We start from the raw sequence: 23498 nt of genomic DNA on the forward strand, positions 1-23498 counted from the left end.
GGATATCTTGATAGAACAATTCATGTACCACCAGAATTCGTCCTGCAAGAAGAGTGAGATGATAAAGGAGAGGTTTCCACCAAATTGATTCAAAATGTAGAGTTTGTAACATGGAGACACAAGGATCAGGCAGTTGTGGCTTACATTACCTCTACACTTGCACAAGAGGTACTAGTGGCCATCCCTGATGAATGTTCCGCCCTGAGAGTTGTGGCAACTATTGGTGCAAACTTATTCACAGATTTCAGAAGCTAGGATTTTGCATTTAAAGAGAGAATTTCAGCTTTTGAAGAAAGAGTTTATCAGTGACAGAGTACATGAACAAGGTCAAGAGTATTACGATCAACTAGCCATGGTGGGTTGTGTGATTATAGACAAAGAAAAGGTTCAATAGGCACTGAATGGCCTGGGATCAGATTACCATATGTTAGTTACCTCTCTTCTATGCCTTCCTTCATTGCCTAGTTTTGAGGATCTACGGGCTATTAGGGGCGAGGAGATGGCCCTACATTCCAACAACCATGAAGTACTTGTCACAGGCGTCGTGTCAGGACGAGGACGCACAAGCTTTCGAGGCGGTCGTGCACAAGGAAGAGGTAATCAAGGAGGCCGTGGGCTTCTTCCCACTCCAAATATGTCACCTAATTTATATCCGGGGAATCCTAGAAACATTCCAACATGTTTTCAGTGTAATAAAAGGAGGCACATTAAAGCAAATTGCTAGCATAATCCACAAAACAAAGGCAAATTTAATGGCGCTGGGTCTTCCACTAGGGGAGATGGCCCTAAAGACGATGAAAAGGAAAATGTGAAGAACCTTTTGATTTTCGCTCTTTCAGAATTGAGCTTCAAGCAAACTGAACAAGGGACGTGGTACATTGACTCTGGAGCCACAACACATGTGACAGATGATATTGGTAAGATTTTGAAACCCGTTCCTTATCGTGGTAAATTTAGCATTAAAACTGGAGATGGTGCTCTCCATCCTATCTCTCATATTGGAAATGTTTCTCTTTCTCTTCCTACTTCCTCATTATCTTTAGCTGATGTTTACCATTCTCTCAGTATTGTTAGGAACATTGTTTCTGTTTCTAAACTTGTTGATGATACTAATTCTTCTGTCGAATTTACTCATTCTGTATGTGTCAAGGATCTTCTCACGAAGAAGACGCTCGTTGAAGGAAAACGACAGGGGAACATGTACGTCTTCAAGGAGTCTCTTCCAGTTCGTCATGCATCAATAAATTCACAGCCGATTCGTTCAATGCCGTTCAAAGTTTGTTTTAGTTTATCCAAATGTAATAAGCCAGAGATTTGGCATCATCGTCTTGGTCATTGTAATCATTCATTCATTAAGAAGCTTGTGTTTAGTGGACTTCTGCTGCAGTCTAGTTTAAATGTTGAAACTGATTTTCCTCTTTGTTCTAGTTGTCAATTATGTAAGAGTCATGTTCAACCATTTCATCCAATAAATCAAAGAGCTTCTGTGCCTTTTAAAATTGTCTATTCTGACGTCTGGGGACCTGCCACACAACCTTCTTTATCGAGCAACCGTTATTATGTTATTTTCATTGATAGTTACTCCAGATACACCTGGATTTATTTTATGAAACATAAATCTGAGGTTTTTAATTTTTTTGCTCATTCTATGCTTTAGTCAGTAATAAATTCTCAACTAAAATTCAATATTTCTATTGTGATGGTGGAGGAGAGTATTTATCAAAGAAATTTACTGAATTTCTCCAAGATAATGGAATAGGTCGCCGAATATCTTGCCCGCATACACCACAACAAAATGATATGGCGAAAAGAAAACACAGGCATATAGTAGAGAGTGCACTGAGTATGTTACATGACGGTTCCATTCCTCTAAACTTATGGACATAAGCTTTTCATTCAGCTGTCTATGTCATAAATCGACTGCCAATGAAATTACTATCAGATCAATCTCCTTATTTCACACTCTTTGGGGATCACCCTGACTATAATGAGTTGCGAGTGTTTGGCTGCATCTGCTATATTCATATTGACAGTTCTCAACGTGATAAGTTTCAAAACAAAGCATGCAAGTGCAGGTTTGTTGGATATGTGGATCAATACAAAGGATATCACTGCTATGACCCTACTACAAATCGTGTCCGAGTCTCACGAAATGTTGTGTTTGACGAAGCTCATAATGATGATTCAGTAAATGCAGAGAGACACAGTAAAGATGTTGAAAGTTATCAACCATGGCTTGTTGCTGAGGTGCTTGATCACATGGGAATGCATGCTGCACCCTCACGTCACACCCTATTTGCAGAACGGAGTAGTACAGATGCCCACCCAGAAAAGGAAAGGCTAGCCAACACACCAGGTATTTCTATTCCTGTCGTTACAGATGCTACCAAGTTTCAAGGGATTACTTATGTGCGACGAAACAAAGACAATGTTCGGCAACCTATCGTTCAACCTAGGAGACCTGAAAGGATTTATCATCCTATTGAAAGATGGGTAAGTTACGACAATTTCTCTATAGACTTGCAGTTGTTCATCTCCCAGATTGAAAAGTATGATGAACCAGAGTTACCAGTCGAGGAAGCGGGAGCGGGAAGCGATACGGGAAGCGAGGCACTTTAAAAAATTTAGGAAGCGGGGAAGCGTGGGACCACTTAGAAGAAAATTCCGAACCGTCTCGGAAACGACCTAGGAAGCGAACCGGAAGCGACCTAGGAAGCGAACCGGAAGCGAGGGGAAGCGAAAAAAAATGAAAAAAATGGGGAAGCGAGGGGGAAGCGAGGGGGAAGCGTGGGGGAAACGTGGGGGAAGCGCGCTTCCCATTTATGGGAAGCGCGTTTCCCATAAAAGGGGGACGCGCTTCCCATAAAAGGGAAGCGCGCTTCCCAAAAAAGGGGGACGCTTCCCCTCACACTTCGGAAGCGCGACGTTTCGCGCTTCCGAAGCGCGCTTCGGGGAAGCGCGCTTCCCCTTTTGCCTAGGCGCTTCCGGTAACTCTGTGATGAACCCATCAGTTTCTCTCAAGCATCTGTGTCAATCAAATGGGCTGAGGCTATGAATGAGGAAATGCATGCCTTACATGAGTGTGGAACTTGGGAGATTGTTCCTAAGCCATGAGACAAGAATGTGGTGGGCTCTAAGTGGGTCTATAAAATCAAGTATAAACCTGATGGATCCATTGAACGCTATAAGGCGATGCTAGTAGCGAAAGGATTCACTCAAGAATACAGGCAAGATTATGATGAAACATTTAGTCCTGTTATCAAGATGGGAACTATTCGATTAGTTTTGTCCTTGTCAGTTCAGTATGGATGGGCTCCAAGTCAACTTGATGTCAAAAATGCATTTCTACATGGCAGCCTCAAAGAAGAGGTGTATATGGAGTAACCCTTTGGTTATACAAAACATAGCCCCAACACACATGTTTGCAAGCTACGAAGAGCCATCTATGTCCTAAAGCAGGCCTCCCGCTCATGGTTTGATAGTTTCTCTATTGAAGTTCAGAAACATGGGTTTGTTCAATCTCATCTTGACCATTCGCTTTTTATTTTTCGAGATCGTCACGTACGCACCTTGATTCTTATATATGTGGATGATATCATCATTAATGGGAACTCTAATGAACACATAGAAGCTACTAAGATTCAATAATTTAAGATGAAAGACTTGGAGGTTTTGCGTTATTTTTTAGGTGTTGAAGTGGACCGACAAGATGACACACTTTCATTATCTCAACACAAATATACTTTGGATTTGTTGGACAAGGCAGTCATGGAGGTCCGTAAACCTCTATCCACTCCTAGTGTCCTTAATCATAATCTCGGATCCCAAGATGGAGACGCATATGAAGATTCCAAGCAATATTGGAGTCTTGTGGGTATGCTTCAATATCTCACCTTTACTAGACCAGACATTGTGTATGCAGTGAATCAAGTTTCACAATTCATGCATGAACCCCGAACAGAGCATATGAACGTTGTCAAGGGAATTCTTCGATATCTAAAAGGAACTCTTGGAGATGGTCTAGTTTATCATCAGTCCAAGACTAAAGGAGAGAAACATACACTAGACGTATACACAGATGCAGATTGGGCTGGAGATCCAGATGCAGGTGGTTAGTTTCTGGATTTTGTGTTTTTCTTGATGGAAACTTGATAGCGTGGAGTAGCAAGAAACGTGCAGTTGCACGATCTAATACTGAAGCTGAGTATCGGTCTATGGCTGCTGCTACAACAGAGGCTACATGGCTGAGATACCTTTTGACTGAACTTAGCGAATCTACGCTACCCACCACTCTCTTGTGCGATAATCAAGGTGCCATACAGATTGCCTTTAATCCTATTCACCATAGTCGCACAAAACATATAGAGATTGATCAACACTTCATTCGACAAAAGATTGAAGATAGAGAAATTGAACCTGCTTATGTTCCTACGGCTGATCAAGTGGCAGATTTGTTAACTAAGCGTCTTACCAGTATGCGTTTTTGGTTCTTGAAGAACAAGTTGTCCATGTTGCAAAAACATGTACAACTTGAGGGAGGGTATTGAGATTGTAATATACGACCCACGTTGTATATGGGTCTGCTGTATATTGATATATGGGCCTGGGCTGAAAGACCCGACCCACGTTGTATCATAAATATAATACTGAAGATAGGGCACACTCGATTATGAAGAGCTGCTCCAGTCATTGCCGCCTCTTCTTCTTGCAATATTTCTCTCTTCTACAGTGGACGAAGAACAGATCAAAGGTGTGTGATCTCTTACAGAAATATCATCATTTCTGGATAATAATTCAAACAAGAAGGAATAATCCATATTATATCCATGAGGTTCATAATCTTCAAAACCACTAACATTTTCTAAAAAAGTTACATTCCTAGAAACATATAATTTATCATTTTTAACATCATAACATCTAAATCCTTTTTGTGTTTCTGAGTATCTAAGAAATGCACAAGGAATAACTTTTGGTGAAAGTTTATCATTTTTATCGGTAAGAACAATACATTTGCATAAAAAAACTCTTAGTCTATTATTATCGGATTCCTTTTGATACATAATTTCAAAATGTGATATTTTATTTAAATTTTTTGAGGGAAGACGATTTATAAGATAAACGGATGCAAGAGCCGCCCCGACCCAAAATCTTTTAGAATTTTTTTGAGAAATAAGCAAGGTTCTAGTGGTTTCAACTATATGTCTATGTTTTCTTTCGGCTAAGCCATTTTGTTAAGGTGTTTTGGGACATGATTTTTTATGGATAATTCCATTAATCTCAAAATAGTTTTTAAATTCATTTGAGAGATACTCTCCTCTTTAAATCAGTCCTAAGAATCTTTAACTTGCCATTAAATTGATTTTTGATCATATGATAGGTCTTAAAAGACGAAAAAACCTCATGTTTATGCTTAAGAAAATATATCCAATAATATCTAGAATAATCATCAACAAAAATGCTATAATAAGAGAATCCTTCTTTAGATATAACGGGTGCCGATCCCCATACATCCGAATGCATAAGTTTAAATGGTTTAGTTGTAAACATAGATCTTTGTTCAAAAGGCAAGCTTCTTATTTTTCCAAGAATACAATCATTACAAATGAAGTCATTTTTACAAAGATCTTTAACAAAATGCAAATAAGAAAACTTTGCAATATTGGGATGCCCAAGACGTTTATGCCAAACATTTATATTTTTATGTTGGGCAATGTTATAAAAAGAGTGTTTTGGAATTTGAAGAAATTCTATGTAGTATAGATCTCCTTTCTTAGAGCCTTTGCCAATCAACTTCCCGAACCGACGATCCTGTATCCAACATTTATTTGATGAGAACTTGATATCACACCCATGGTCCGATAGTTGAGAGACCGAAAGCAAATTTAAATTTAACTTAGGTATAAATCTAATTTTGGGAATAAAAAATCCTTGATTTTCAAAATTTCAAATCCCTTTGATTTCAAGAGAAGCACCATCCGCGGTTGAAACAAAAGAAGAAGATATAATTTTTGTGTATTCGGAAAGAGCAAAAATGTTTGGAGTCATATGAAGGAGGCACCCAAATCTAAAAGCCAAAAAGTCTTACTGGGAGGAAAGAAGGTTGACATGGAGGCCCAGAAAATGGATCCCTTGAGAAGAGGTTGAAGAGCTTCCATAATTTGACTTAGAGATAGTGCTCCATTGTTGGAAGTAGATGAACCCTCATCCTTATGTGGTTGAAATGTTGTAGACATGGCCACCTTATTCTTCCATTTTGGACACACTTGTTTAATGTGTCCCGGTTCTTTGTAAAAATGACATAATTTTACCATAATCTCTTCCTTGGTACCTTCCATTTTGGCCACCATTTTGATCATCTTCTCTTGCTCCTTGATTTTGATTTTCGAATTTATTAAAATGAGGGGGTTTGTATGTTTTCAAATTATTTCCCGGTCTAGAAACGACATAAGCTCCTTCAATTTCATCTTTTGTTGAAGGAACGGTCAACACATTTTGATTGATTTTGTTCATTCTCAATCTAGTTTCTTCTCCACTTTAGTAAGAACGTCTTCTAGAGGTGGAGATGTAAAAGAAGATAGAAGAGAGGATCTAGTTTGCTCGAATTCAGGTCTAAGCCCATTCAAAAAATTGAAAAAGTGATCATCTTCTAATTGCTTATGTCGTAGCTCAATAGCTTCTCCACTCCATTTGTGTTCAAGGAGTGCAAGTTCATTTCGGCAAAGTATTCTCTAATAGACATTTTCCCTTGTTGAAGAGTCAATGTTCTTTTTTGAAGATAGTATTTATGGGATAGATCTCTTGAGGTATACATTCTCTCAAGGTATTCTTAAATTTGAAATGCCTTTTTAAATTTCAAAATATTGGCATTAATCCTAGTCTCCACCGTATAAAAAACCCATGGAAGGATTTTGTAATTTTTCATCTCCAATTCTTCGTGTTTCTTTTTGTATTCTTCAAAGGCTTTTTCTCTTTCTTCTCCATCAAAAACCTTAATTTCACCTTTTTCAACTATAGTGATTTTGGTTCGGGTTTGGGAATTGTACCTTTGACATAGCCTCAAAGACCTTTTCCCTTGATATGAGCCTCTATATTACCGGCCCAAACATGGTAGTTGGGCCCATTGAGTTTGAATCCAAGGAAAAAATGAGAATCATTTTCCCCCATGAAGATGCTTTTATCAGAAAAAGTCTTCTTAATTGAAATCTTACCACAACGGGTCTTCTTGGAGCTTACTTGATATAGTGCGTCTCACTTGAAATAACTTGCAAGAGCTTTCCACGCCAAAGGAGAAAGAATGGGGAATGAGCATGTTCTTCGAGGTGACCACCATGAAGACGCAACACACAAGCTATTCTTCTAGAGACCAAGCTTTGATACCATGTGAAAATGTCTTCAAAGAGACTATGTGCGCAAAAGCACTAAGTTCTTAACGTGAAATGTGTGCACAAAGGCACAAGATGAACACTTGAAAAGTGTGCACAAAGGCACAAGTTGAACACTTAAAAAAGATTACAAATGCACAAAGGCATGAAATAAAAAGGAATCTTTATTGAATGCTAGAGAGAGCTTTTACAAAAATCTTAGAATTTACAAAGGGGGAAGACCCCTATTTATACACTTGAAGTCCCTTGGAGGGGCTCCACATATAGACATTGGAGCCCTTCCAACGGTCATATTATGGACCGTTGGAGGGGCCCAACGTCTATAAATGTGGGCCATAAATACAAAAGAAAAAGAGCATATTCCAAGAAAAGAATATGCATGAAGAAGAAAAAGACTATTTTACCCTTATAAGGTAAAAATATATCTATATATCTATATCTATATATCTATATATCTATATATCTATATCTATATATATATATAGATTACATTTTAACAATTGCTTGCCTTGGTTGTTCACTGAGCTGGTGAGGGACTAGGATCATTTGAAAATAACTTCTCAAGTGTCAATTATTCATAGGAAGATCGAGGCTGACTTGCAACCTCTGCAAAGGATAAGTGGCCTGAAATTGACCTACCTTGGATTGGATCACTATATATTAGAGTTTTTTACTCCTCTAGGCTCTAGTAGTATATAGTTTGGTGGCTTTTTGGTGTCTTTGTGTGTTTCGTTCTCATGGATGATATGTTGCTAATTGCTACCATACTTGGCTATATAGTATGTGACAGCATGTTAAATTGTAGGCTTGAAACTCTTATTTTGACTTGTGGGGAGAACATTGTAAGTGGTTTTTTATGTTATTAAGGGGAGAATTGAAGAAAAGATACAAAGGCAATTCTTGGTCCGAAAAAAGTTCTAATTGCACAGGACAAGTTCCTAAGAGGCAAGACTCCATTTATCAGAAGGGTGAACAAGAGTTTTATCTCTGGCTTGGCTTGTCCATTCAGTGGGTTACTATTGTAACTTAATGTCCTTTCCTTTTTTATGTCAAGCATTACCTTTTTGTAAATTCACTCAAACATAGACTATGTAAAGTGCTATATGTATTGAAAGCATAAGGAAGTGTTATTTGAAGATTAACCTCTCTTATCATTCCTTTATCCCTTGATCTACTTTATTCTTCCGCTCTTCGCATTGCAACTTCTTGAACTTGATAGGAATAGTGGTTGATCCTCTCTCTATAAAAAAAAGAGAGGATAGGAACACTGGCTGAGGTTTCAGTTTATTCCTGGGGCAGAAGCTTGTAATCAAGTGAAACTGTATGATAAAGATACTTAGTTTTCAAAAGCGCTAGTCGGAGCCTAGGCAGAAGACCCTTAAAAGGACTAGTCGAGGCCTAGGCGGGGCCAAAAAAATAAAACATCAAGAAAAGCAAAAATTTTACAATAGATAGTTAAATTTTGTAACAAACATATTATTGTAACTATGGATGAAGTGTGTAATTCAGTGTAATATGTCACAATATTACGAAGTTGAACATACACCAAAACTTGGGGCACACCATCCGATTACTCTATATACATACATACATACATACATACCTGCCCCTATTTTATTAGGTCACTGTTAGGATCCTCTAAAAAATCATAGTTTTTAGATGTTTTATACTCGATCTTAACCGTTAGATGTGTTTATAATTGTTGTTGAAGGAAGAACATGTAATTGATTAAGCATCTTTATGCTCATGTGTATTTTAAAGAGGTAAAAAAATCATCAGTTGATATCGTACTAAAATTTCATGATAAGATGTTTACATCAAATCAATTTGAAACAAAGCTTGTTTATCAATAAATAAGTATTGATAAACACATATAATGGTTCAAATTGAACATAAAACATCTAAAACTTTGATATTTGGAGGGTCTTAATGGTGACATAAAGAAAAAGGAATAGGATGAACCCCGTTCTCATATATATATATATATATATATATATATAATGGGTTAATCTAATATTAAACTAGTTGTGTTTAACATTAGATGGATTCAACCTTATTAAAAATGACTAAAAACCCATTAAAAAATGGTATTTTTGAAAATGTATGCTTACTTTTATGAGCATTATAGGTCTTTTAAACTTGGAGAAAATTGAAAAGTCAAACACTTTTTCCAAAAAAGTAACTTTATGAATCTATCAAAGTTACTTTTTGATCTCAAAAAATAATCATGTATTTTAAAAACTGCATTCTTTTAAGGCCATTTTAGTTATTTTAGTAAAGTTGAATCCATCTAATGCTAAACACAAGTAGTTTAATGTTAGATTAACCCTATATATATGAGTAGATTGATAACTGAAAAAACAGAATTTATATATATATATATATATGTGTGTGTGTGTGTGTGTGTGTGTGTGTGTAAAACACATGCATACATGTAAACAAAAAAAAATAGAAAAGAAGGAAAAGAGATAAAACGGGAGAAAAAAGAAAAAAAAAAGAGAGTGGAGAGGTGAGATGAGGAAGAAGAAGGAAAAAAAGAAGGGAAAAAGGAAAAGAAAAAAAAAGAAAAGGGAAAAAATGAAGAAGAGGAAGAGGAAGAGGAAGAAAAAGAGAAGCTAGAGGGGTGAAAGGAGGTGGAATAAAAAAAAAAAAATAAGAAGGTAAAAAAAAAGCAAAAGAAGAAAAAAAGGAGAGAACAAAAAAAGAAAGTTTTTGGGGCGGGAGAAAGAAGAAAAAGAAAAAAGAAAGAAATAGGACAAAAAAATTTAAAAAATGACAACTATGTTTCTGCGGCATGGGTTGAAAAACAGGGCCCCACTGCTTAGACCCATAAGCCTAGGCGGTGGCCTTGCGCTTAGGCGGAGCTTTTGACAACTAAGTAAATCTTAAAATATGTTGTATATATATATATATTGATTTCTGTCTATGTAAACTGAAATACCCATTAGGGGTATTTCAGTAATTTCATAATGTAATAGGGATCAGCCTGCAGAGCTGTCCCTTCTTCCTTTTTCTTTTCTTTGTTTTCTTTACTTTTGTATATTTGTTTATGGCTGTTGGGCTGACCTCACTCTCCCTCTTGTTTGCTTATAAATAAGGGTTTTTCTCCATGTATTCCTTAATTCTTTTATAAGCATTTCATGTGAAGAAGTACATTCTACATTTTTGTGTTGTTCTCTTGTGGGTTGTGATTGTGCATCTCTTTTGTGAGATTGTAATTTGTCCATTAGAGACACTCTTGTGTTTGTGCACTTGTGTAGCCCTTTATTGGCATTGTGATTGTGCACATTTTGTTTCATTACATGGTATCAGGGCATAACTTTGAAGGTTTTGAAACATCAACACCTATATCTGAAAGTAAAGACCGCAACCACACAACCTCGGTTGTTGTAGCCATTACCTTGTATTCAGCTTCCATGGAAGACAAAGACACCTTCTGCTGCTTTTACTAGTAAAGTCAGCTTTTAGGGAGTCATCACGGTCTTAACATGCTTGTGCTGGGGAAATCTGTTTCCCTTTGCCCAAATTTCTTGATCCATGTGGCTGAAAATCAGCCAGTGGGCCTAAGGAAACAAATAGGGTGGTCTGTCAAATTCACGTTTGTCACTAAATTGATCTGAGTCCTCAATAGCTGAGGCTAGGCACCTAGCTACGTGACAGGTATATTTCTATACTAGATGAAAGACGTTTAGGCACAATCTTTTCCTAGACTCAGTTGCACCCTCCAGAAACTACAATTTCTTTATCCAGGTGGTTGATTATGAAACTTTTAAGCTCTGCACCTGCAAGTCCATGCCATGTTGGGATTACATATTTTTCTGCTTGAATATGCGTACATTAAAATGGTTAATTTTGTTGCATATTTTTGTCATCATTTCATCTAGCTTATGAGATAAAGCTTGGAAAGCCTCTTTTTAGTATTTCTTTTCCAACATCTTAATCACACTTTCCATCACTTCATGAAAACATAATGAGAAGCAGGGTCCCTTTCCTTTAGTTCATCTTGAGCCTAAAAGGTTCTCGAGGGTTATGTTGACCTCGATAGCAAAGAAAGCCATCAAGTGGACTTCATCACATGATTAGAAGAATCTGGGTGGAACTCAAAGAAGTCGAGTTTCCCTTGGGAATTTGCAGCCTACTGAACATTTCAATTTTAAGCATGACATAAATTGTAAAAGCCATCACTTTTTTAATGCTGTGATTGGGTTGTTGGTCTCACCATCTTGAACGCTATTTGGGATTTATTTGCATTTAGGAAAATCATCATTGTTGTGAATTAACCTTTTGAAGAATGGATTGGCATCAAATTCTGAATGGTGGTAACGTATCTATTTGTAGATGATTACTTTTTCCTCATTAGCTGATTTATTAAGCTAGTTATAGTCAAAGCATAGCAGTTGCGTACTTTTCTTTCTTTGATATTATGTTTTCAGTTAAACCAGTTGAATCCTATATGTGCCATTTTTTGTATTTTCTTTGTCATATTCAGCGATTCCTTTTAGATGGATGAAGTGATCCATAAAGTCTCAACTTGGTTACTTGTTTGAAACAAAACCTCTTTTGGCATAATCAGTATAATGAAAGAAGATAAGTGGAAAATCATTCGTTCTTGGCTCCATTTTGCAGTCTCTGGGACTACACGGATGTCGTGATGAATTTTCTTTGTGGGTCCGAAACACCAAATAATAGTCCTTGGAATCATGTTTGGTTAGATAACTTCGATGTTGTTATCACTGGCAGGTATGTCTTTTTACATTTCTTTAAGATGTAAAAATCTTATTCTAACATTTTTTTCCATCTTAATCAATGTTATGATTTTTCACTTTATTATCTATCTTAACATCTGATGCACAAAACATGTGGTGATTGGTTCAAAATGTCATTTTGGCATATTACTTCTCGTATCATATTATCTGTTGATCTATTGTAACAACTGATTCTCAGAAACTTGCTGTGATTGGTTGAAGAATGTCACTCTCTTTGGCATGTTACTTCCTGTAAGCCTATCAACATGAACTTTTGTGTGATTAGGTAATCTTTGCTTAGCATATTTATCATGTAAAAAATATTTGTGTCGATAGAGGAAGTTTATTCATTTCATAATTTTATGCTTTTATGCATCATTTTTGTAACGCCTCAAAATTTCAAACTTGTAAACTTTTGAAAATACTTAGAAAACCTTTCATTTTTCAGAGTTTTTATCAGCGAAAACGATTTTTTTGAAAAGCAAAACAAGTTGACAACTTTGGGCACGTTAGTGTAAAAATCGATCGAAACCATCATTATCAAAAACATTTTATCAAGATAATTAGTGAGCCAAATATACATTAAAGACAAACTTTCAATTGTACAAAATTTAGGGTTTTCCCTTACACAAAACTCAAAACCAAAACAGGTATCCAGGACACAAAACTGCAAGCAGAGGAGTGAGATCTCAAGCCATCTCGCAGCACGCCATCGGCTGTCTGGAAAACCTATTCCTCACCTATACCCATAAAATGGGCCAGTTTCACGAAAAACTGATAGGTATACAAATAAGACAATATGGAACAAAATTAAAGCAAAGCATATTATGCTAGCATGATAAGCAGTTTAATTCAGTAATTAAGCTACACTAGCATGAGCAATTATCTATGCAAGAAATAATCTATTTCTAGCATGAATAATTGATTCCACAAGTGGAGAGCAGTTAACTAGGGCAATTAACATAATATAAGCATAAGCAATAAACAGTTCATCCATCTCAAAATGCACATTCAATCAATACTGTGAACATGATAATCTTTGTTTCGATATTAGCTGACCTGTGGATACGCACATATATAAAACGTAGAAACAATCGAGACTAATCCGGAGGTTTATTATGCTATGTATTTTATGATATCCCGGATAGCTATATGAGTCCGCTTCTAAGGGGACGGTTAGTGACCAAGAGAGGATTTTCCAAAGGCATTCGTGACCACGGATGCATCCTACTTCTGCAGAAGTCCATTGGATCTACCACCTAGGATAATTTCTGGTAGTCCCGTCCCCTAACTTCGATGACTGGGGACAATGAGTCATTTGCCCGAGGGGTGGTTGTTAATAACCTGTCTATCAGAGTTTTTGTACCAATCCATCCTCTCCCTTGATATAAACAAGAAGCGAATGGGCGCGTCAGAGGTTACTTAACTGACGCCCTATCTTATATGCTCTGGTCTTTCAGACCCACTCGAGCATCTTGCCTGTGAAGGCAAATCATCACAATTTTATGTGATTTCAATCGAGGTTCTCATCAGACGTTTCGAGGTTGCCATTGACCTCTCATCCTACTCATCGTAGTACAAACATACCGTACCTGTCTAAAGGTACGACTACGATGATATGGGCATGGGTTTATCAAAGGATAACCCAACACAAAGTGTCACAAGTACATTCTGTAAGAACTTCAAAATTTAACATGCTTAGTCTTGCGAAACAGGAAACAACATTTATGATTTAGAATCTCCAAGAATCTGAAATGCTTCTCCCAAGTGTACCAACTTTGGGGGGGGGGGGAGCTAGTTGCCCATTTGCAACCCACAACATCTCTAGCTTTGCTTCGCAAGACTGCGTACCCGAGAAGTTGGAATCCGTGTAAGGAAACCTCCTCTCAAGACCATAGCGCCTGTACGCAAATTCATGTCTTTTTCGAAAAGAGCGAAAATGGTACGTGCTATTGTGCACCCTGCGAGACTTGCATTTAAGGAGTAACAAGTACTCAAAAATATAAGTCTGCGCTCTAAGTACGTCGACAAGGAAAAACAAGAGCAGAAATGCGAAAGCAACAACCTGTGCACATAATGCGTGACGGCAAAGTAAGTACGAAATTGTAAAAGCAAATACAAGCCTATGCACTCTAGTGCGACGACAACATAAACATGAAAGACAAGAAACAATAAAGAACAAAAGAAAACTGCAAAAACAAAATCCTGTGCACATAAAGCGCAACGACAAAGTAAAAAGAGGAACAATAAAGACAGAAAGCATTTAAGACAGGAAAGTAAATGCGAAAGTAAAAGCCTGTGTACATCAAGCGCGATGACAATAGAAAGCAGTAAAGACAGGAAAGTAAAAAAAACAAGGATCGCGAAACCACATCCTTGAGTTAAAGGCGTACGAATATAGATATACATATACATATATATGGTCCATTGTCCTTTCTTTTCCATTTTAAATTTTAATTTTAATTGCTTTATTTTAGTTTGTCCATTGTCCTTTGGGCAAATTTTCCCTACCTTGGAGAGTTGCGGCGTTGCGTACATCTTTGACCGTAAGTAATGTACGTCTTGGGCCGCGGGGCGCGAGCGGGCTCCGTTGCGCAAGCTGTGAAGAACAAAAGGGTGAGTTCTCATACAAATGTTCAAAAATAAATGAAGGGGGTTGCAAACCCCGAACAAGGAGAAAGAGGGGGCTGAGCTCACTCGGATGAGTGAGCTCGCTAGGCCCCCATTTCGAAACATAAAAAGGGGGTGGCAAGGGTGGGCTCGACTGTCAGGCCGAGTTCGACCCCAGCTTGCACAAACAAAGGGACGAGGTGTGAGTTCGGTTGTCAGGCCGAGCCCAACCCCGACCCGACAAGGGATTCGAGGAGGGAGGCAGGGATTCTGCCCCTGCCTGCCAGGAGACGCAAAGCCCCTGCCTGCCTAAGAATGCAGAGGGAACATGGAGGCACCCAACCCCTCCTTTGCGTACAGAGGGAGCGGGGAGGGGCTCGACCCCCTTCCTGCAAACAGATGACACAGGGAGGGGGCTGTAATGAAATAAGCGGAAGAAACCAAGAATGCTAAAGCATTCACTATGTCCCACACGGACAAATGCAACAAGCACAAGAGAGAAAATCCACTAAGGGATATACAAAGGGCCTTATAAAAAGGCTACACACATGAAAAATAATATCACTATTATTGAAGAGGAGCTCTCAAGAGCAATGCACCATACATGGGGGGTTCCCCCTATTTATAAGAAGAGGAGACCAAAGGGGCTCCCAATAGAGTCGTTGGGAGCCCCCAACGGTCACATATGTGACCGTTGGGGGCCCCAACGACTCCATTGTGGGGCCCCTTTTCGGTATCCAAAAAATACAAAAATAAAAATAAAAAGAAAAATAAAAAATAGTGAAATACGAGAAACAAAATAAGTACCCCTATGGGGTACTTTGTGAAATGACCATAATACCCCTATCGGGTATTATGGTATTATTACATATGTTTTAACACCCCCCCTCAAACTTTACGGGGGAATGACCGAAAGTTTGCCAAGGAGGAACAAGAAGCGAGGAGCAGGCAGGGCTTTGGTGAAGAAATCAGCAAGTTGATATTCTGAAGTGACATATGGCAGTGTTACTGTCCCACGAAGATATTCATCACGTACATAATGACAATCCATTTCAATATGTTTCGTCCTCTCATGGAAAGTGTGGTTGCTGGCAATGTAGATAGCACTTTTGTTGTCGCAACAAAGCTTCGAAGCCCCAGTAATTTCGACTCCCATATCTTGAAGAAGACTTCGAAGCCACACCAGCTCCATTATAGTGGTTGCCATAGCCCTGTATTCTGCTTCAGTAGAAGACAATGAGACTTTCTGCTGTTTCTTGCACCTCCAAGCAATTAGCGAATCTCCTAGGAATACACAAAAGCCAGTAGTTGAGATTCGATCATTTGGGTTTCCTCCTCAGTCAGCATCAGTATAAGCTAGTAAATCTAAGGAAGAGATTGAGGATAGGAATAGCCCTTTAGTCAAAGTATTTTTAATATATCGAATGATCCGGAGCACAGCACTCATATGCATAGATGTAGGAGCATGCTGAAATTGGCTTGCAGAGTGCACAGCATGAGCAATATCGGGCCTGGTGATAGTCAGATAGGTGAGGGAGCCTATGAGTTGCCTGTAGGGCGTAGGATCGTCCAGCAGAACTCCATCCTCCAGTCGTAGTTTAGCATTGATAACCTCGGGAGTCTCCACCTTTTTATCATCTGAAATCCCAGATTTGGAGCATATGTCTGCAGCAAGCTTCATCTGTGACAGTATATACCCTCGAGGAGAGTATGCAACTTCTATGCCAAGAAAGTACCTGAGAAAACCCAGATCAGACATATCAAAATTATGTTTTAACATATTTTTAACTTTAAGAATACCGCTTTCATCATTGCCAGTGATGATCATATCATCAACATAAAGCAGAAGGATGATGATACTATTACCTGCATTTTTAACAAAAAGAGCAGTGTCAGTATAACATGAGCGAAATCCCAATTGTAACATGATAGCACTAAATCTATCATACCAAGCCTTAGGGGCTTGTTTAAGACCATATAAGGCTTTTAATAACCGAAGGGTTTGACCTTGGTTAACACTGATTCCCGGCGGAGGATCCATATATACTTCTTCATTCAACTGACCATTAAGAAAGACATTTTTAACATCTAATTGGAATATAGGCCATTTCTTAGATGATGCTACCGCAATTAAAGTTCTAACGCTTGTCATGCGAGCCACGGGAGCAAAAGTCTCCTCATAATCGATGCCATATTCTTGTGAGTATCCCTTAGCAACTAATCTAGCTTTATAGCGCTCTAGGGAACCATCACTTTTTGTTTTGACTTTGTAGACCCATCGACATCCTATAGCTTTCTTATTTGGAGGAAGGTGAACTATTTCCCAAGTTTTAGCTTTATTTAAAGCATCTAGTTCAACTTTCATTGCTTCAACCCAATGAGGTATACTTTTTGCTTGATTATAATGGGAGGGTTCATAGTAAGAATGCAAGGCTATTAGACAAGCTCTATATTTAGGTGAAAGAGTTTCATATGAGACAAACCTATTAGGTGGAATTGATTCTCTAGAAGAACGCCTAAGGGAGGTTTCTTCTAGGGGTTCATTAAGCCGCAAGAATTTTTCTAAAGCACTAATAGGTTGGGCTTCCTCACGCTGAGTGTATACTTGGAGATTGTCACCATTAGTTGGTGATACATCATCATCATGAGAATCATGAGTATTTTCTAAAATTTCCGGATGACTCAAAGAGTCATCATTTGAATCTTCTAAAAGATCATTGATAAACATATAATCAATTTCATTTGATTTTTCCAATATGTCAAATCCATTTTCATCTTCTAAAAAGGTTACATCTTTGGAGACAAATAACTTATTGTTTTTATGATCAAAGCATCTATAGCCTTTTTGATTTTCACCATATCCTAAAAATACACATTCTATTGCTTTAGGTGACAATTTATCTCTTTTATGTAAAAGAACAAAGCATTTACACCCAAAAATCCGAAGACGATTGTAGTCGGGTGTCATATTAAAAAGTTTTTCATAAGGAGAGATATTATTCAATTTTGAAGATGGCATCCTATTGATTAAATAGGTGGAGGTTAACACGGCTTCGGCCCAAAAATTTTTAGGAATATTTTTAGAAATGAGTAAGGATCTAGTGGTTTCCAAAATATGCCTATGTTTTCTTTCCGCTAGACCGTTTTGTTGAGGAGTTCTTGGGCAAGATTTTTGATGACAAATGCCATGTTGTTTTAGATATGCTTGAAAATAATTTGATAAGTATTCTCCACCCGAATCAGATCTACGAATGGATATTTGACTTTGAAATTGATTTTGAATTTTTGCATGGAATTTTTTAAAGAAGTTAAAAACTTCCGATTTAAAATTAAGAAAATAAATCCATACATATCTAGTATAATCATCAATAAAAGTAACATAATATGAATAACCACCTTTAGATAGAACCGGAGATGGCCCCCAAACATCGGAATGCACCAATTCAAAAGGTCTTGTTGTCACAAAGGATCTAATAGGAAAAGGAGTAGACTTCATTTTGCCAAAAATGCAATCTTTGCAATTGATATCTTTTTCTTTACAAAACTTGTGTCCAAAAGGAAAAAGATACATTTTAGAGTAACTTGGATGTCCAAGCCTTTTATGCCAAGTTTCAATATTTTTGTCTTGGACATAAGTACAAAATGAGGTATTTGGAAGCATTAAATTATCCATAAAATAAAGGTCTCCCTTCCTATGGCCTTGCCCAATCCGCTTCCCGGACCGGAGATCCTGCACAAAGCACCCTTGGGATGAGAAAGATATTTCACATCCATGGTCGACTATTTGAGAAACGGAAAAGAGGTTAAGATTTAATTTTGGAACTATTCTAACTTTTGGAACAAGGAAATTTTGAACATTTTTAGAATCAAGAGTTCCAACACCATTTATTTTGAGAAAAGTTCCATCGGCCGTAGAGACACAAGACATTTTTGAATTGGTATGCACATTGGTTAATGCATTTTCATGAGGGGTCATGTGAAAAGAAGCTCCGGAATCTAAAATCCAAGAGTACGTACCGGGAGGTGATGATGAAGCAATGGCGGCACCGGAGGTGGAAGAAGTGACCTTTAAGATTTGTTGAAGAGCCAAGGAGATTTGTCCAAGAGTGTCTTTGAGATCCTCGTTCTTGCCGTCATCTTCTTTGGTGGTGGATTCTTCAACGGAAGCCACCTTTGGCTTGAATGCCCCATTTAGCTTTGGGCAAACGGGTTTAATATGTCCCGACTCATAACAATGGTGACATATAATCATTTTTCTTCCACCACTCCCTTGCTTACCAAAATGAGGTGGTTTGTATGTTTTAACATGATTGCCGGGTTTAGATACGGCAAGAACTTCCTCTATGCTTTTACCCATGCTATGCCTAGTCTCTTCTTGAGTAATCTCGGCAATAGCTTCTTCTAAGGGAGGAAACGTGGATCTATGGAGAAGTGAGGATCTCACTTGTTCAAATTCGGGACGAAGCCCAAATAAAAATTGAAACAATCTATCTTGTTCCATTTGTTTTTGTCTTAGAACCACATCCTCCATAGATACCCATTTAGGCTCTAAAAGAGCCAATTCATCCCACAAAGGATTTAGAGCACTATAGTAATCTTGTATGCTCATGTCGCCTTGTTTTGTGGTTCTTACTTTTTCTTGCAAGAAATAAGCTCTTGCAAGATCCTTTTGGGTAAACATACCCTTCATAAAAAACCAAGCTTCATTTGCCCGGCGGAATTTTGCAATATTTGCACATACCTTAAGTTCGACATTATTCATAAACCATGCAAGGATTTTTGCATGGTTGCTCTCCCAATCTTCCATTTGATGATTATAATCTTCAATGGCCTTGAGACGAGCATCGCCTTCAAGTGCTTTCTCTTGATCTCCTTCCATCTTTGTGAGCTTAAGTTGGGGTTCCGGAACGGTTCCCATTACATAACCCCAAAGCTTCTTGCCTTTGAGATTATTCTCCATTGCGGATGCCCACATCATGTAATTTTTTCCATTGAGTTTGAATGATAGATCGATCTTGACTTCCATTGCTACACAAGGAAGATGTGAGAAAGAAAGGAAGTAGAGAGAGACAAGATTTTACCTTTAGAAGATCTTATGGCTCTGATACCATGTAATGAAATAAGCGGAAGAAACCAAGAATGCTAAAGCATTCACTATGTCCCACACGGACAAATGCAACAAGCACAAGAGAGAAAATCCACTAAGGGATATACATAGGGCCTTATAAAAAGGCTACACACATGAAAAATAATATCACTATTATTGAAGAGGAGCTCTCAAGAGCAATGCACCATACATGGGGGGTTCCCCCTATTTATAAGAAGAGGAGACCAAAGGGGCTCCCAATAGAGTCGTTGGGAGCCCCCAACGGTCACATATGTGACCGTTGGGGGCCCCAACGACTCCATTGTGGGGCCCCTTTTCGGTATCCAAAAAATACAAAAATAAAAAGAAAAAGAAAAAGAAAAAATAGTGAAATACGAGAAACAAAATAAGTACCCCTATGGGGTACTTTGTGAAATGACCATAATACCCCTATCGGGTATTATGGTATTATTACATATGTTTTAACAGGGGCTCGGCTCCTCCTTTGCGTACAAAGGAAGCAGGGAGGGGATCGACCCATCCCCTACAAACAAAAGACACGGGGAGGGGCTCGGCCCCTCCCCTGCAAACAGGGGACACAGAGCCCCTCCCCTACGGAAACGGGAAGGCAGGGGGGGGGCTTGGCCCCTCCCCTGCGAAAATGGGGAAACAGGAAGGGGGGCAGGGGCTCCGCCCTTGCTTGCCAGAAAAATAGAAGGGGCAGGGCCAAATCCCTTACCGGTCGGTCGCACACAGGCAGCAGGGGCGTCGCCCCTGTCGGAAAAGGAGAGGAAGACGAAGGGGACGAAGAAGACGAAGAAGAAGACAACACAGGGAGAGGGGGGTTACCTGCGAGGTGATGAGGGTTGCTGACGTCGGTTCTCCTCCGGCGAACTGAAGAAGATGAGGGAGGGGGACGGCCGCGTGTCATGGAGCGGAGGGGAGAAAGAGAGAGTGGGAATAGGGGGTGTTGGCTGAGGTACGATGTCCGGCGAGGTGGCATCGACGAAGCTGCCAGAGAGGGAGGCGGTTGTGTGCTCGGCAAACCGAAACGGGAGAGTGGGAGGGGAGATGGCAGCGGGGGCAAGAGGTGCGAGCGGAGAGAGAGAGAGGGCGCTGCGTGGGGTTGGAGGGCAAGCACAGAGAGAGGGGGAGGGTTTCTCGAATGAGAAACCCTACCCATCACGTGCTTTAAATAAGCACGGGGGGTGTTAGGGTTCCCGGGTCGGATCCGGATCTGTCCTGGGTTCGATTTTTTTTTTCTAAAAAGTTTGGACCTTACATCCTACCCTAAAAAAAAAAATTCGTCAATAAATTTTTTTGCATTCATTGTTCAAAGTACAAGTCAAGGTATTTCTCTTTGATATCAGCCTCAGGCTCCTAAGTATATTCCTCAAACCCATGGTGCTGCCAGCGCACCTTGACAAGAGATATCATCTTCGATCTACGCACTTGGTCTCATCGATCAACGATTGCTATCGGTCTCTCCTCGAACGTCAAATCCCATCTAATGTCCATATCCTCGTAGTGAATGATGTGTAATGGGTCGTGAACGTACTTCCTCAGCATGGACACGTGGAAGACGTTATGGGTCTGAGCGTACTGAGGAAGCGGTGCCACACAGTAAGCTGCCTCACCGATCCAGTCCAAGATCTCGAATGGTCTGACACGTTTGGGACTCAGCTTTCCCTTTTTCCCGAACCGAAATACGCTCTTCGTCAGAGATACCTTAACAAAAACCATATCTCCTATCAAGAATGTGAGTTCTCAAGGACACCGATCTGCGTAACTCTTCTACCGACTCTGAGTTGTGTGAAGTCGCTCTCGAATCATCTGTACTTGCTAAGTGTAGTGCTGCAGCACTATAAGTGAATCCAGCTTCCGTTCACCGACCTCTTCTTAGTAGACAGGTGATCGGCAAGGTCTCCCATGCAATGCCTCTGTGGAGAAACCCAATACTGCACAGGAACCGAGAGAGAGAGAGAGAGAGAGAGAGAGAGAGAGAGAGAGAGAGAGAGAGAGAGAGAGCAGCTGAGAGGGAAAATTCGCAAATCTCATTAGGGCTAAACACCTCTTGTTTAAATAGAGGTTTAGCCTAATAACAAATTACAAAGAGGTCCCTCATTATTTGTAAAAATCTAAAGAACCATATTTTAAGAATAAATAAATAACTTTAAGGATAAAACACTTGAAAATAACTAATAGTCGACTAGTCTTAACACTCCCCCTCAAGCTGGAGCATAGATATCGATCATGCTCAGCTTGCTGCAACATTTTGAGAAACTGGGCCTAGCAAGAGGCTTTGTAAACATATCTGCAACTTGATCCTCCGAGTTCAGATGGTTGGTAGAGATATGTCCAGCTTGAACTAGGGGTGGCAATCGGGTCGGGTTGGCGGGTCGGCGGGTTGGCGTGTCAGCATACCTCAACACGAACCCGACCCGTTTATTAAACGGGTCGACTGTGGCAAACACGAACCCGACCCATTTATTAAACGGGTAACCCGACACGACCCGCCTAACCCGTTTAATAAACGGGTCGGGTCAACACGACCCGTTTACACGACACGGGGACCCGTTTATTAAACAGGTTGACCCAATAACATAGACACGATAACCGATCCGAGTAACCCGACTGGCTTTCAGATTGATGAGTTAAACTAAAAGTCTAAAACTGCCAATTGATGAAACAGAATGAAAAGAGCTGACAGAGTGAATGCATCAGGGTTCAGCTCTTCAAGCTGCATCTTTCTGAACAATTCAAATGCTCACCATCACCACTTTGTCAAAGACACCATCAGAAAACCCTTGTATAATGTTTCTTCACAAAGTGGTGCTAAAATTCCAACCATACCGCAGTACTGCAAGGTAGAATCAGGCAATGTCAAAACAGCCAATACTATTGATCTGTTTCAAATATGGAATATCCTAGCTGGTATAAAGATGCATTATCCATATAATCTGAACTATGTATTTATAAAGATGGAAGGCAACAACAAAATATTTAAACCAAAAACATGCCACCAACGATAGGTCTACCACTAAGCCCAAACAGGCTGTAGGTAAAAAACAACTTAATCTGATACATTGAGTAACCAAACTGGATAGGGCAGCAAGCGCAGATTAGCTTGAGAGCATACACTAAAAAAACATAAAAGAAACCCTCAAATTCCAGCCAAAACAACACCAACAAAAGGAAAAATGGAATTTTAGGAGGAAAAACTAAAACCCTACAAAAGCCTCAACCCAATTTGAGAGAAACCCCATGGATGTGCATCCTCCACAGTAAAAGATGCAGAGGCACTGGTAGCAGCCTGTTGTTGGTATTCCACTTGCTTGTGGACCTGTAAACGCAACTCAGCAACCCACAACGGAAGGAGGGAGAGCAGTGGATGCTGCAAGAAATAGAGAGAGAGACACCCAAAACAGAAGGAGGGAGAGCGGTGGATGATGTCGAGTGAGAAAGGGGTCTCGGACCTCTCGGCGTCTCGCAACTCGCTATCGGCTGCGGCTAGGTAAGAAGGAGCGAGAACTGGAAAAGTGAAAATGCTAACTTTAGGGTTAGAATCATATATATATAAAGTTATAAACGGGTTGCGGGTTGACGGGTTCGGGTAAACGGGTTGACCTGCCCGACTAACCCGTTTATTAAACGGGTCAGCCGGGTTGGCGGGTT

The 23498-nt window shown here is 39.4% G+C and overlaps 1 protein-coding gene across 1 annotated transcript in view; it reads left to right on the top strand.

Moving 5' to 3' along the window:
• The window catches only part of LOC149847617 (HAD-superfamily hydrolase, subfamily IG, 5'-nucleotidase), a 161339-nt gene that overhangs the window by 63251 nt on the left and 74590 nt on the right, over nucleotides 1-23498 (top strand). Inside the window, exon 7 of the mRNA XM_090002159.1 lies at nucleotides 12009-12122. Within this exon, the coding sequence (XP_089858285.1) occupies nucleotides 12009-12122 (114 nt within the window). The remainder of the gene's footprint in view (nucleotides 1-12008; nucleotides 12123-23498) is intronic.

This window comes from Nuphar pumila, chromosome 1 (assembly GCF_984573655.1).
Source record: "Nuphar pumila chromosome 1, dmNupPumi1.hap1.1, whole genome shotgun sequence".
Lineage (NCBI taxonomy): Eukaryota > Viridiplantae > Streptophyta > Magnoliopsida > Nymphaeales > Nymphaeaceae > Nuphar > Nuphar pumila.